Raw genomic sequence first — 13,778 nt, 5'->3', positions numbered from 1 at the left:
TACTGCTCGTTCTGTGTGTGATTTCTTGCAAGACAGGAATGTCAGTGTTCTGCCATGGCAAGCGAAGAGCCTGAATCTCAATCCCATTGAGCACGTCTGGGACCTGTTGCATCAGATGGTGAGGGCTAGGGCCATTCCCCCCCAGACATGTCCGGGAACTTGCAGGTGCCTTGGTGGAAGAGTGGGTAAGGAGGAGGAATTGCACTGCAGTACTTAATGCAGCTGTTGGCCACACCAGATACTGACTGTTACTTTTTTTTTTTTACTGTTACCCCCCCCCCCCCTTTGTTCAGGGACACATTATTCCATTTCTGTTAGTCACATGTCTGTGGAACTTGTTCAGTTTATGTCTCAGTTGTTGAATCTTGTTATGTTCATACAAATATTTACACATGTTAAGTTTGCTGAAAACAAACGCAGTTGACAGTGAGAGGACATTTCTTTTTTTGCTGAGTGTTTGTGCTGTAGAGCTGAAGTCAGTATCAATGACTGGGAGGAAAGAATCGTGCCATTGTTCAGATTTGTCGAACATTCATTTGAGACATATTCTGCCTGCACAGAGTTCCTTTCACAGAGGCCTCTGCAAAGTAGGATAACCAGATATGCAAATCAGATGGACATTTGTTTAAGTTTCTTTTTTTGATTTATCAGTAGTTATTACTCTTGGAAACAATTCATGTTACAGCACCTAGAAAGCAGAGAACTATAGACTGAGCCAATTGTTAAAGTTGTCTTTTAGTTTTCTGAGAAATTACAATACACTCATAAGTAATTGGATCCCTAACTTTGGTGCTATGTGGATGCTCTTCTCTCCTCACCTGTGTGGATGTAGGTGTGTTTCTTCATGTCTGACTTCTGGTGGAATCTCTTTCCACAGTACTGACAGGGGTAGGGCCTGGTGTCTGAGTGGATGAGTAGATGGGTGGAGAGGGTGGAGGAGCGCTTGAATGTCTTTCCACACATCTTGCATTCAAAACTTCTTTCCTTTGTTTAAAGAAACAGTTACAGATGTAGGATCTTAATTTGAGCCAGTTTGTTACAGCAGAAAAATAATCCTGCAGCAACAGGAAATTAGAATTATTATGTGGATCATTTTTAATGGATATTTGTTGTAGGGATTGATACATTTTCATTATTGCAAATCAAGTCTGACATTTTTTAAGTGGAAATGACAGACTTTAGATACCTTTCTTTTTTTAACACATTTTCCTCCCCAATTTCATGATATCCAATTGGCAGTTACAGTCTTGTCCCATCGCTGCAACTCCCATACGGACTCGGGAGAGGCGAAGGTCGAGAGCCATGCGTGCTTCAAAACATGACCCTGCCAAGCCGCACTGCTCGCTTAACCTGGAACCCAGCGGCACCAATGTGTAGCAGGGAACACCGTACAATGGGTGTTAGCGCTCATGCGCCCGGCCCGCCACAGGAGTCGCTAGAGCGCGATTGGACAAGGACATCCCAGCCGGCCAAACCCTCCCCTAACCCAGAAGACGCTGGGCTAATTGTGCGCCGCCTCATATGTCTCCCGGTCGCAGCTCGCTGCAACACAGCCTGCTGCAATACAGCCTTGGATCGAACCTGGGTCTGTAGTGATGCCTCAAGCACGGCGATGCAGTGCCTTAGACTGCTGCGTCACTCGGGAGGCTAGATGCCTTTTTAAACCTTGAATACACTACCAGTTTGTATTTCCTGCTGTGCAACGAGTGATTTTTATCATCACATTTCAAATAGTATAATTCTCATGAAAGTACCTTGGGCTACTTTTCCATGGAAGTACACAAAGAACTTAGGCAATTTGGGCACTGTGCCAGATTCCACATATCTGTCCGTATTTTTTCCTTAACCATCTCCAACAGTGCATTGTGGGTACCTGTGAGTGGACGTTCATGTGTTGCTCCAGACTGACGCCGTGGCCAAAGGTTTTCCTGCAGATGTTGCAGCCAAATGGTCTGGTCCCGCTGTGGGAGCGTCTGACATGAACCTCGAGACCATGAGGGGTTGAGAACACCTGCCGTGGCAGAGGAGGACAGGGGAGTTATCAACCTGCTAGTCACAATGTTGATGTCAATTTAAAGACTGATGAATTTAAAAGACTACATGTGATGTTTTGAATAGGGATATGTGACCACATGCACAACTTTCCCTCTGGTGGCTTTGTGAAATCTCTGTATGCTGTGTGTTGTGGCAGTTTAATTTTGTATAGGCCCATTAGCTATTGTCAGTCTCACAGCGTAAAGAGAAAGCTGTGACTCCACTCCTGCATACGTACCTTGTCACAGGTAATGCAGTGATAAGTGTCAGAGGTGAGGGAGTAGTGTGTGCTGCAGTCTAGAGGTTGCTGTGGCTCAGGGCTGTGGCTGACTTGAGCCCCGTACAGGCTGCTGGCGTGCTGCAGGAGGTAGGGGGGGGAGCCCATCTGACGGAGGTCATAGGGCGCAGGTAAAGAGTCCCAGGCATAGGAGGGTTTGTAGAATGGAGGGAACTCTGCCATGTGAGCCTCTGAGGTTAAACGGAGTAAGATGATTGAGTCAATGAACACTTCCTCTGAAAAACCTTCTAAATCATATGTTGTCCCATTTAGGACCAATATGGTTCTACTATTTTCTATTCTGTTCCCAACCATATTTGGGGGGGGGGGGACATCATGTCATCCCTTCACAACTTCCCAGCCCAGTTGGAGGGTCTCCCACCTGATAAGTAGTATGGTCGTGGAGCAGGGGCAACCGGCTGTCCTGTTGGCTTAAGGTAAGAGGGGACTGGGCGTTCAGGCTCCTGCTCATGTTTGATATAAGAATAGGGGTCTGGTTCAGGAAGGGAGGGCTGACCCACTGACTGAGGCCTGACTGGAGACTCTGGACTCTGTGGTTCTGAAGAGATCACACCTGTCAAGTCACAATTGCAAATAGGATTAATTGAGTGTCAACAAAGTCCAAATATTTTGTCTGTAAATAAGTACATCAATGTACAGTGTAGATTGAAGGCTTAGAATCCTTCATAATGTCTATTTTGTATATCCGTGAAACCCGCCCTAACCACTTAATTTCAATAACTCCATGAATGCACTGACAAATCCAAGCATCAATAACAGTCCAAGCATATTACTTTTGAGATACTTTTTCTAGTCCACTAGGTGTTGCACCTGTCCTCAAATGTAATTCATTTTCTATGATGTTTAACGTAACATTATAAAAGTCCCACTGTATGCTGCAACGCATCATTATGGATTCACTTTTCTCAAGTCAAATATTTATACCTTATTATTTATTTTTAGCAATAGCTTTCATTTAATCAGATAATAAAAAAATACTAGTTTATGATGGTTCAGGGAAGTGAAAAAATAACCAGGAAATCTAAACATGGCATTGTCACTGTCAATTGATTAATTGTAAACTACAATTGATGAAATAACTGGCAAATAATTATACACGTTTCGTTATACAATTGTGAAAGTATTGATGTGTCTCCATGATAATTTTGACATTCTTACTTGTAAATGCAGGTTCCCTCGGTTCGACTGCGTCTTCATGAGAGCGGTGCACATTGTAAGATGCGCACCTCTTGTTTTTCACCAAAAAGGATCGTGGCATGACAACGCTGTTGAAAAAAAAATATTATGATAAAAGCTTATAGACAATTTAAAATGTTTTAGGCTAGGCCTAACATTTTGATAATATACCGTTTATTAGTTTATGAACTTTCAAGATTTTTAATTTGGCTGGTATAACATATTTGATTGAGCGTTTCTGAGCGAGGGAAACACAAATGTAATTACCATTACATAATTCTTAGACACATTGTGTCATATGTGTTAATTCAGTTAAGGTAGGTTGTTTAACTGTATGTTAACACTCATGTTTTAAATGTAAATATTTGAAACATAAAATAGCCAAATACTTTCACACTTGTCCAGTCATTCATTTCCATAATATGCTGTGAAGTCCAATGATCTATCAGTAGGTCTTTTTCAGTTTTCGTTTTAACTATGTATGTTTCTTGAAATATAATGAAGTAAAATACAAACTTAAAAAAGTTTCGTTCCAAAAGCATATGATAGGCTAATTACGTTTACAATGTGGATAAGCTAATTGTAAAATGCATTAATTCCATTATAGCCTACATGAATCCATTTTCATTCTTCGAATGATCAATATTTCTAATAATAGGCTACATTGAATATTCGTTATAATATTATGCACCTGCTGTAGCCTACTTACCGTTTGTTTATAAGAAGTATGGAGGATAGTGCTCTTATTAAATAGGCTAGGTTAATTATTTCCCCAGTCTTAAAACATCATCCAATCTGTCGAAGAATAAATATTTCCTAAAATCCTTTCGCAAAAGTCCGAATCCAAACCACTGTAAGACATCACACTTGCTGCTCTCTTCCTTTTGCTCCCCTCCCTGATTTTCAATCAGATAATGTTGTGCAGGAATCTGACTGTGGTTTCAACCAATGAGAGAGCCAACTCGCAGGTGGAAATTTGCGTAGAAAAACATTGGTCCTGGACACAGTCCCTCGAACTGTTACAAACCTATTTCAAGTTTCAAACAGTTCACAAATAAATTGAAATAATGTTAGAACATCATGACTTCCTCATGATTGTATTTTGTTTGGCCACATATAGGGCTAATGGTTTTCAAAATGGAATGAAAAATGTTAATTTGACCAATTAGTGACAGAATATTTGACAAACTTTAACATGGATTAGAGAAACAAAAATAAACCAAATCCAAATGTTTCACTCCTTAGCCTACAATTTGCAATATTTGATTTACAGGATTTACAGTAGTAGTTTCATTCTCACTGTTGTGTAAATTAAATTGCCAATACATCTTGGGTGGCTAAGATTTAAATAAGCAAAACTGGGCCACAGCACCTCCATAGATACACACACCAAACCAGTCTCCTGCGATTATTCATGTTTACACAGTCTTGTTTGCACTGTACTGTATTTTGTGTATAGATGTTCATCAGTTAGTCTACCGACAAAGATTTGTTTCTATCCAAACTCTGTCATAACTTTTGTCAGTTGGTCTACTCTATCCAAACTGTCATAAAGAAGGCTATTTCAGGGATACTCTTAACGAAAATACTATTTTGAAAAATATATATAATACAATGAAGTATAGATGTATAAATATATTTATAGTGTTACAATAACAGTATGTATAAAGCAATTAACGTCACTTTTGTAAGCTACACTAATTATATCTTAGCAAGACATAAATTCATTTTCAGTGCATGAACTCACGATGTCATGAAGTGCAGAGGCATACTTGCGACATCATGTGGCTGTTTTACGTCAATATATTATTCTCATACGGGCGTCTCGACTACTGTAGAGCAGGTGTATTCAACCTGGGGCCTGCGGAGATACTGCAAGGGGTCCCCGAAAATATTAATATTTTTAAAATATATTGTATAAAAGTAGAAAATATATTTAATGTTTTAATGAATATCGCTAGCAACAACAAAATAAACACATTTTGAATTAGATACATGCTGTATAACATGAGAAATAAAGCTGACATCATTAGAGAAGATATTCTCAACTCCTAATATTGAGCCAATTAAACTCATTGCAGCCAATTACACTCATTGGAGTGTCTGCGTTCTTAACTTGGACATATATTTTTGCCAACACATGGCTAACCTTTGTTTAACCAGCTTAACAGCTGCTATTAGCGAAAATATGTTTGGAGTTACCTTTCTAGCTAATAGGATATGTTAGAGTTTACACTTCCTATTCCAATTATGTTGGGAGCAGGGGCGTAGCGCGAAATAAAGTGACAAATGTACAGTTGTATAGCTCATCTCATGCTATTTATTACAGGGAACGCAACACCCTGCTACAACTCAACTCCCCATGGAGCGAAAGAGGTATGGGATTGTAGGTGTGAGTAAGGATGACAAAAGGCAGAGGATTTACCGTTTATTCCTTCACACGGTAAATTTTGGGAAAAGGGGCTGGACGGAACCAAAGCAAAGAAAGTAAATGTCAAAGCCCCCTCCTACCTTACCTGCCTACCCACTACTTACCTAACCTACCCTCTCCTGCCTACCCACTACTTACCTAACCTACCCTCTCCTGCCTACCCACTACTTACCTAACCTACCCTCTCCTGCCTACCCACTACTTACCTAACCTACCCTCTCCTGCCTACCCACTACTTACCTAACCTACCCTCTCCTGCCTACCCACTACTTACCTAACCTACCCTCTCCTGCCTACCCACTACTTACCTAACCTACCCTCTCCTGCCTACCCACTACTTACCTAACCTACCCTCTCCTGCCTACCCACTACTTACCTAACCTACCCTCTCCTGCCTACCCACTACTTACCTAACCTACCCTCTCCTGTCTACCCACTACTTACCTAACCTACCCCCTCCTGCCTACCCACTACTTACCTAACCTACCCTCTCCTGCCTACCCACTACTTACCTAACCTACCCTCTCCTGCCTACCCACTACTTACCTAACCTACCCCCTCCTGCCTACTCACTACTTACCTAACCTACCCTCTCCTGCCTACCCACTACTTACCTAACCTACCCTCTCCTGCCTACCCACTACTTACCTAACCTACCCTCTCCTGCCTACCCACTACTTACCTAACCTACCCTCTCCTGCCTACCCACTACTTACCTAACCTACCCTCTCCTGCCTACCCACTACTTACCTAACCTACCCTCTCCTGCCTACCCACTACTTACCTAACCTACCCTCTCCTGCCTACCCACTACTTACCTAACCTACCCCCTCCTGCCTACCCACTACTTACCTAACCTACCCTCTCCTGCCTACCCACTACTTACCTAACCTACCCTCTCCTGCCTACCCACTACTTACCTAACCTACCCTCTCCTGCCTACCCACTACTTACCTAACCTACCCTCTCCTGCCTACCCACTACTTACCTAACCTACCCTCTCCTGTCTACCCACTACTTACCTAACCTACCCTCTCCTGTCTACCCACTACTTACCTAACCTACCCCCTCCTGCCTACCCACTACTTACCTAACCTACCCTCTCCTGCCTACCCACTACTTACCTAACCTACCCTCTCCTGCCTACCCACTACTTACCTAACCTACCCCTCCTGCCTACCCACTACTTACCTAACCTACCCTCTCCTGCCTACCCACTACTTACTTACCTAACCTACCCTCTCCTGCCTACCCACTACTTACCTAACCTACCCTCTCCTGCCTACCCACTACTTACCTAACCTACCCTCTCCTGCCTACCCACTACTTACCTAACCTACCCTCTCCTGCCTACCCACTACTTACCTAACCTACCCTCTCCTGCCTACCCACTACTTACCTAACCTACCCTCTCCTGCCTACCCACTACTTACCTAACCTACCCTCTCCTGCCTACCCACTACTTACCTAACCTACCCTCTCCTGCCTACCCACTACTTACCTAACCTACCCCCTCCTGCCTACCCACTACTTACCTAACCTACCCTCTCCTGCCTACCCACTACTTACCTAACCTACCCTCTCCTGCCTACCCACTACTTACCTAACCTACCCTCTCCTGCCTACCCACTACTTACCTAACCTACCCTCTCCTGCCTACCCACTACTTACCTAACCTACCCTCTCCTGCCTACCCACTACTTACCTAACCTACCCTCTCCTGCCTACCCACTACTTACCTAACCTACCCTCTCCTGCCTACCCACTACTTACCTAACCTACCCTCTCCTGCCTACCCACTACTTACCTAACCTACCCTCTCCTGCCTACCCACTACTTACCTAACCTACCCTCTCCTGCCTACCCACTACTTACCTAACTTTTAGCACCACCTGGTGGCTAACCAAAATACAGGTGGGTAAGTCCACCCAGGTCTTACCTAGTGTGCATAAACAGACTCAATACTACGGGTTATGTATGCCCGCAGGCTTCTTGACTAAGCACTCCCCAGGGGGGAAGGGGACCAATCAGCTGCTTGGGGGAATTTCAGGAAGCCATCCTTTTAATTTTTAATTTTATTTTTATTAACAACAAATCAATACATAAAGCACATGAGGGAACACAAGCATACATAGATTACAAACAATGGACAATTGAGCTAGGGGGTACAATATCACATTACAATTACACAAGGACCTTAAGGGACATGCATATACTTACAATTCTAACAGCTTTTTTGTTAATAGAGCATTTAACCGTCTTAAAACGCAGTTCAATTTCTTTTTGTAGGGTACGAAAATGTGGTTTTCTGTTTGTGTATATGAAATTTGGCCAAAAGAATAATGAAATTAATTACATAAAAATTATTCTGCTTATTTCTATTGTATGTAAAGAATACAAACAGTACATCTCTCCACAACAGTGTAAAATCTTCATAAATGTGTTCAATTATAAACCTACTGATGTCTTGCCACAGTTTTCTTACATGAATACAATGCCAAAAAAGATGCACAACTGTTTCTGGGTGGTCATTACAAAAGGAGCCATTTGAGTTGATGTTTTCCTTAAACTTCTTCATATAGTGGTTGGCAGGATAATATTTATGAATAATTTTAAAGGAAACTTCCTTAATTTTGTTAACAAGTAGGTATGTGTGTGGGAACATCAACTTTTTTCCAACAGATTTTATCAATAAATCCATTCCAATAAGGCATGACAGAAGGTATAGATACAACATCCTGCTGAAACAAGGATCGTATCGCTCTGTTGTTGAATGGACCAAAAGAGAAACAAATCTTTCCTACTGATGAGTCAACAGGGTCAACAGAAGGTAGGCTCTGAGGGTCAGGTCTTGACATGTTCCTGAATAACATAGCAACACCTGAGGGAATGGCATCTAAAACAATTGCAACATTTTTAGGTGTTACAGGGACCTTGTAAAGTGATAAGAATTCTTCATAACTGAGTAAAAGACCCTCTGCATTTACCAGTTGGCTCACCAATAGGATATTATTTCTGAACAAATATTCTAAAAACAGAGAGGTATTTTTATACAATATATCCCGATTATTCCATATATATCTGTGTGGAGGAAAATTGTGTTTATAAATTAAGGACCATGACAAGAAAACCTTCCGATGAAAAGCAGAAAGTTTCACTGGAACTTTGTCAATATTATAATTGCAAAACAACATGAAGTTAAGGCCACCAAAAGTAAAGACATGATGAGGAATAAAATTCTAGATAGAAGTGAGTCTTCTTAGGAATTGTTTTATCCAATTGATCTTGAAAGTATTATTTAAAGTAGTAAAATCCAGAAAATTCAGTCCACCATTCTCATAAGTGTTCATTACAACAGTTTTCCTAATGTAATGGGTACCATATGTTAGTCTAGAGATACCTTCAGCCTTGGTTATTAGGACTCTACCTTTTAAAGATAAGTCCCTCTGTAGCCATTGATTTAGTTTCTTCTGGGTTTTTTTAATAAGAGGGTTAAAATTTAGTAAGCCTCTAGATTCAGGAAGCCATCCTGAAACGCACACATACAAACAAAACCACAACATAGAAACTGGGAACGTAACACGCCCACCACAAAACATGCAAACATACAGTTTGCAATAACAAAACCCCAGTTACTAAACCCGTGATAGAGGGTTAATAATTAATTTTGCACGCCCAATTTTTCAGTTTTTGATTTGTTAAAAAAGTTTGAAATATCCAATAAATGTCGTTCCATTTCATGATTGTGTCCCACTTGTTGTTGATTCTTCACAAAAAAATACAGTTTTATATCTTTATGTTTGAAGCCTGAAATGTGGCAAAGGGTTGCAAAGTTCAAGGGGGCCGAATACTTTCGCAAGGCACTGTATTTATGCCTCTGTTCTCTGTTTGTTGCCAGTTCATCTTGTTTGTCAAGTCAACCAGCGTTTTTGTGTCTCAGCTCCTGCTTTTCCCAGTCTTTCTTTTTCTCGCCCTTCTGGTTTTGACCCTTGCCTGTCCTGACTCTGAGCCTGAATGCCTGACAACTCTGCCTGCCCCTGAACATGAGCCTGCCTGCCGACCTATACCTTTGCCCCACCTCTGGATTATTAACCTGTGCCTACCCTGAACCTGAGCCTGCCTGCGCTCCAGTACCGTTGCCCCATATCTAGATTATTAACCTGTGCCTACCCTGAACCTGAGCCTGCCTGCCGACCTATACCTTTGCCCCACCTCTGGATTATTAACCTGTGCCTACCCTGAACCTGAGCCTGCCTGCCGACCTATACCTTTGCCCCACCTCTGGATTATTAACCTGTGCCTACCCTGAACCTGAGCCTGCCTGCCGACCTATACCTTTGCCCCACCTCTGGATTATTAACCTGTGCCTACCCTGAACCTGAGCCTGCCTGCCGACCTATAGCTTTGCCCCACCTCTGGGTTATTAACCTGTGCCTACCCTGAACCTGAGCCTGCCTGCGCTCCAGTACCGTTGCCCCATATCTGGTTTACTCACCCCTGTCTGCCTTGATCTGTCTATTGCCTGCTCCTGTTGGATTATTAAACCATTGTTAATTCGACATTGTCTGCATCTGGGTCTTACCTTCATACCTGATAGATTTGTGTGAATTGTTAGATACTACTGCACTGTTGGAGCTAGGAACACAAGCATTTCGCTACACCTGCAATAACATCTGTTAAATATGTGTATGTGACCAATAACATTTTATTTGGATTTAATATAGATGTTCCCATTTTAGTAATCAACTTTGCTAGCTAGTAAAAGTAACTTTTTGTTTTGTCTTTCTGATGGGTGGACCGGAAAGCCAGTGACAGCACTTGGGTCTGCAGCTGCCATTTTCCGGTGGTTAAGAGAAATGGCCTTGTACTTACCAGAAACAGTGCAGTAGCTCATCCACCATGGCAGAAGAGGAAGATCCAGAACGTTGATTGGGAAACAAGAACAAACAATGAGGCATGAGGATTGGGTGTTGAGGGACCACTTGTCACATTGTCCAAGGTGGGTTTGTGTTATGATAAACAATGCATTGTCTGTGCAGGTAAAGATGTAGATATGGCATTGAAAAAGACCCATCACTGACAAAATGTCTCTTTGTTTTCAAGTCCAACAGGAGTGCATCCCTCAGGCTATCCGTTGCATGAACCTCCTTTGCCAGTGGGATCCGAGGGTGATCGTCCAGTTGCGGAGACTAGAGCACATCGAGCCTGTGGATGGACAGGTCAATAACTCATCAAATATAATACAAAATTGTGTAAAACATTTCATTTGTAGATGCATCGAAATTTTGACTTTTTGTCTGATGTTTATTCATTGTTCACTTGTTTTTCAACAATGTCAGGTACATGCAGGGATGCCTAGGGCCTTCAGCAAGTAAGACACGGGGTAAGAAATCATTTGTGACTCGTTTCAGGAAGCTAGACTTATATCACACGTCACCACTTTAGAGGAGAGGCATTTTAACGTAAACATTTATTTTGTGTCAACATGCGTTTTTTTTTGGCAGGAATGCCTTCTGGTACATGTGAACTTTCATTTGCCTTAATAACAAACGTGTATGCCATCTGTAAATACGAATACAATTGTTAAATTATTAGCCTAGTTAGTTTAGCCATGGAAAAAGACAGGAATCTTCCCGCTAGCCATGATTGGCATGCCACATGCTTCTGTCTATAATAAGCTGTTCAGCATGTGTAGGTAATCCTTTCTAACGCAGATTTTTTTTTAAAGATCACCACTTTCTTGAGGGTGGAGTTTTGAAATCAGTGGAATGCCCGGTGGAACCATGAATATGATAGCTAAGGAGGTAGTCAAAAAGAGAACACAGAAGGGTGTTGTATAAAACACCTGTCTCCGGATACCATCTTCAAACTAAGGGCAACCATGGCATCCGTGATAGAGGGGGAGAAGCGTTCATTCATGTACAGTTACTTGCAAAAATATTCGCACCCCCCTGTGCATTTTTCCTATTTTGTTGCCTTACAACCTGGAATTAAAATAGATTTTGGGGGGGGGTTTGTATCATTTGATTTACATAACATGCCAACCACTTTGAAGATGCAAAATATTTTTATTGTGAAACATACAAAAAGTAAGACAAAAAAATGGTAAGATTCCTTGCACCGTAGGGACACTTTACCTTCACCACTGCTGTGGTGCTGCTCCGGTGAGGCACCCAGGATCCCAGACCCTATGACCCGAAGCCCTGACTCCTGCACATACTTCCCTGTAGCCATTTTGAATACCTTGATGCCCTCCTCTTCGTTATCTGTGCCCCACTTTACAGACAACACCCCATCCAATGGCTGTGATCTGAGGAGCCTTTTAAGCAGTGAACGAGTAGCGCGCTTGCCCCTAACCACTCCTCCATAATTGGTGCTGTCCAACTTTTGCCTACCCTATAGCCTCCTGCTGCTCCACTGACAGCGCCATGTCAGCCAGGATGCCTGTATGCCCCAGGTGCCCTTGTTTTTTTAACAATGTCCGATACCCTCCCTGTCATCCCTGTCTGTATCGGTTGTTCTGGCTCAGGTTCAAGGAGACCTGCCATTCCACTGAACCTGCCACAGAGAAGGTGCTTTAGCCACTGAAGATCCTCCTCTGTTGGCTCTCAGGACAGAGGGTTGAAGTCTTCGGCTGGGTACAGGTCCTCCACTGACTGCACCTGGTTGGGCACGGCTGGCTTCCTCCACTCACATTCCACATCCGTATGGACGAAATTGTGAACTGCCAAAATAGGCTGCATGGCTACACTTATGAGCTCCACGGAGGCATTTCCATGTGGTATAGAGAATCCCCTGGTTACCTAAAGAGACCTGGCAAGAGGAAGGATGTTAAGTGACATCTTTCAATTCATGACTTTGAACACCTTGAAATGCATTTGTTGAAAGAAATGTGCTATATTGATGACTGACATTACTGCTATAGAGGACACGTGCAGTTTTTCAATAAACTTAATTGATAACTTGGGATTTTATCACTTGACATACCAATCATATAGTGGGAAGGATCCTATAAATCAAACCTGTGTGAATGGATTTACCAGTCCAAATAAATAAATACTGTGCTTTTGAAGATTTCTCTCTGGTCATGAAACTACAATACAGACTAGATGTCTAAACAAAGTCAATTCTGAATGTCATTAGATTTTTAGATTCATTCTCATCAATGACAACATTCTAGAACTGTTATCACTCAAGTCTGGTATCCGGGGTAATCTGGTTAATGATTATATAATTGAACTCTTGTAGAATGTTGACAGCTGTATAGAACGTTTGTATTGCTAAGATGCTCAAACTTAACTTAATAGCTACACTTACCGACACAGAATAAATGTTATCCCTCACGATGGCCCTGCTCAAACTGGTAAGTTGCCACTAAACTATAGCTGTACTTATCCAGAATCCAAGACTTATAGTGGTCTTCTCCCCTTTTAAAGCTCTTATGCTCATCCTTTTAAAAAAATTACGGAAGGTCTGAAATAGACACCAAAGTCGACATACTTTACAAACAATTACCTAGGCTAAGTAATCCCAAATAAATTTTTGATCTGCTGCTCTGCTAACTAGCTAGCTATAGTGTAGTTAGTGACTATCTAAGACAGAGAAAGGAGATGGAAGATGTTCAACACTTTATTCACTTCATTTCAATGCAGCACATGGATTCATTATGTATTTGGCACAGCTCTCTGATCGCACTGGTGACCGGTAGCTGACAGTGCTGGCTGGAGATGACATGCAGGAGCATCCTGCAGGAATGTGTGGTCTTGCAGAGGTCTTCTCTGTTGCTAATTAGCATTTAACATATTTTTCTTTGTAAATTGGGGCTAATATATTAATAAA

The 13,778-nt window shown here is 42.0% G+C and overlaps 1 protein-coding gene and 1 long non-coding RNA gene across 3 annotated transcripts in view; one reads left to right on the top strand and one right to left on the bottom strand.

The window, feature by feature from the left end:
• The window catches only part of LOC124048901 (zinc finger protein Gfi-1b-like), a 6,350-nt gene extending 1,951 nt beyond the window's left edge, over positions 1-4,399 (bottom strand). Inside the window, exons 1-6 of the mRNA XM_046370071.1 lie at positions 4,218-4,399; positions 3,491-3,597; positions 2,694-2,885; positions 2,273-2,502; positions 1,874-2,011; positions 819-984 (exon numbers count right to left, since the gene is read on the bottom strand). Coding sequence (XP_046226027.1) covers positions 819-984; positions 1,874-2,011; positions 2,273-2,502; positions 2,694-2,885; positions 3,491-3,590 — 826 coding nt within the window. The 5' untranslated portion in view covers positions 3,591-3,597; positions 4,218-4,399. The remainder of the gene's footprint in view (positions 1-818; positions 985-1,873; positions 2,012-2,272; positions 2,503-2,693; positions 2,886-3,490; positions 3,598-4,217) is intronic.
• Positions 1-13,778, top strand: part of LOC124048904 — a 25,292-nt gene extending 11,514 nt beyond the window's left edge. Inside the window, exons 2-5 of one of the 2 annotated variants that reach the window (XR_006841324.1) lie at positions 10,749-10,938; positions 11,043-11,158; positions 11,279-11,322; positions 12,469-13,778. This is a non-coding gene — a long non-coding RNA (uncharacterized LOC124048904). Of the gene's footprint in view, positions 1-10,744; positions 10,939-11,042; positions 11,159-11,278; positions 11,323-12,468 lie in introns of both variants that reach the window. The other variant, XR_006841323.1, reaches the window with a different exon arrangement.

This window comes from Oncorhynchus gorbuscha, linkage group LG11, assembly GCF_021184085.1.
Source record: "Oncorhynchus gorbuscha isolate QuinsamMale2020 ecotype Even-year linkage group LG11, OgorEven_v1.0, whole genome shotgun sequence".
NCBI classification, from domain to species: Eukaryota; Metazoa; Chordata; class Actinopteri; order Salmoniformes; family Salmonidae; genus Oncorhynchus; species Oncorhynchus gorbuscha.
The sequence above is the reverse complement of the archived record's forward strand: the minus strand, read 5'-3'. Positions and strand labels throughout refer to the sequence as shown.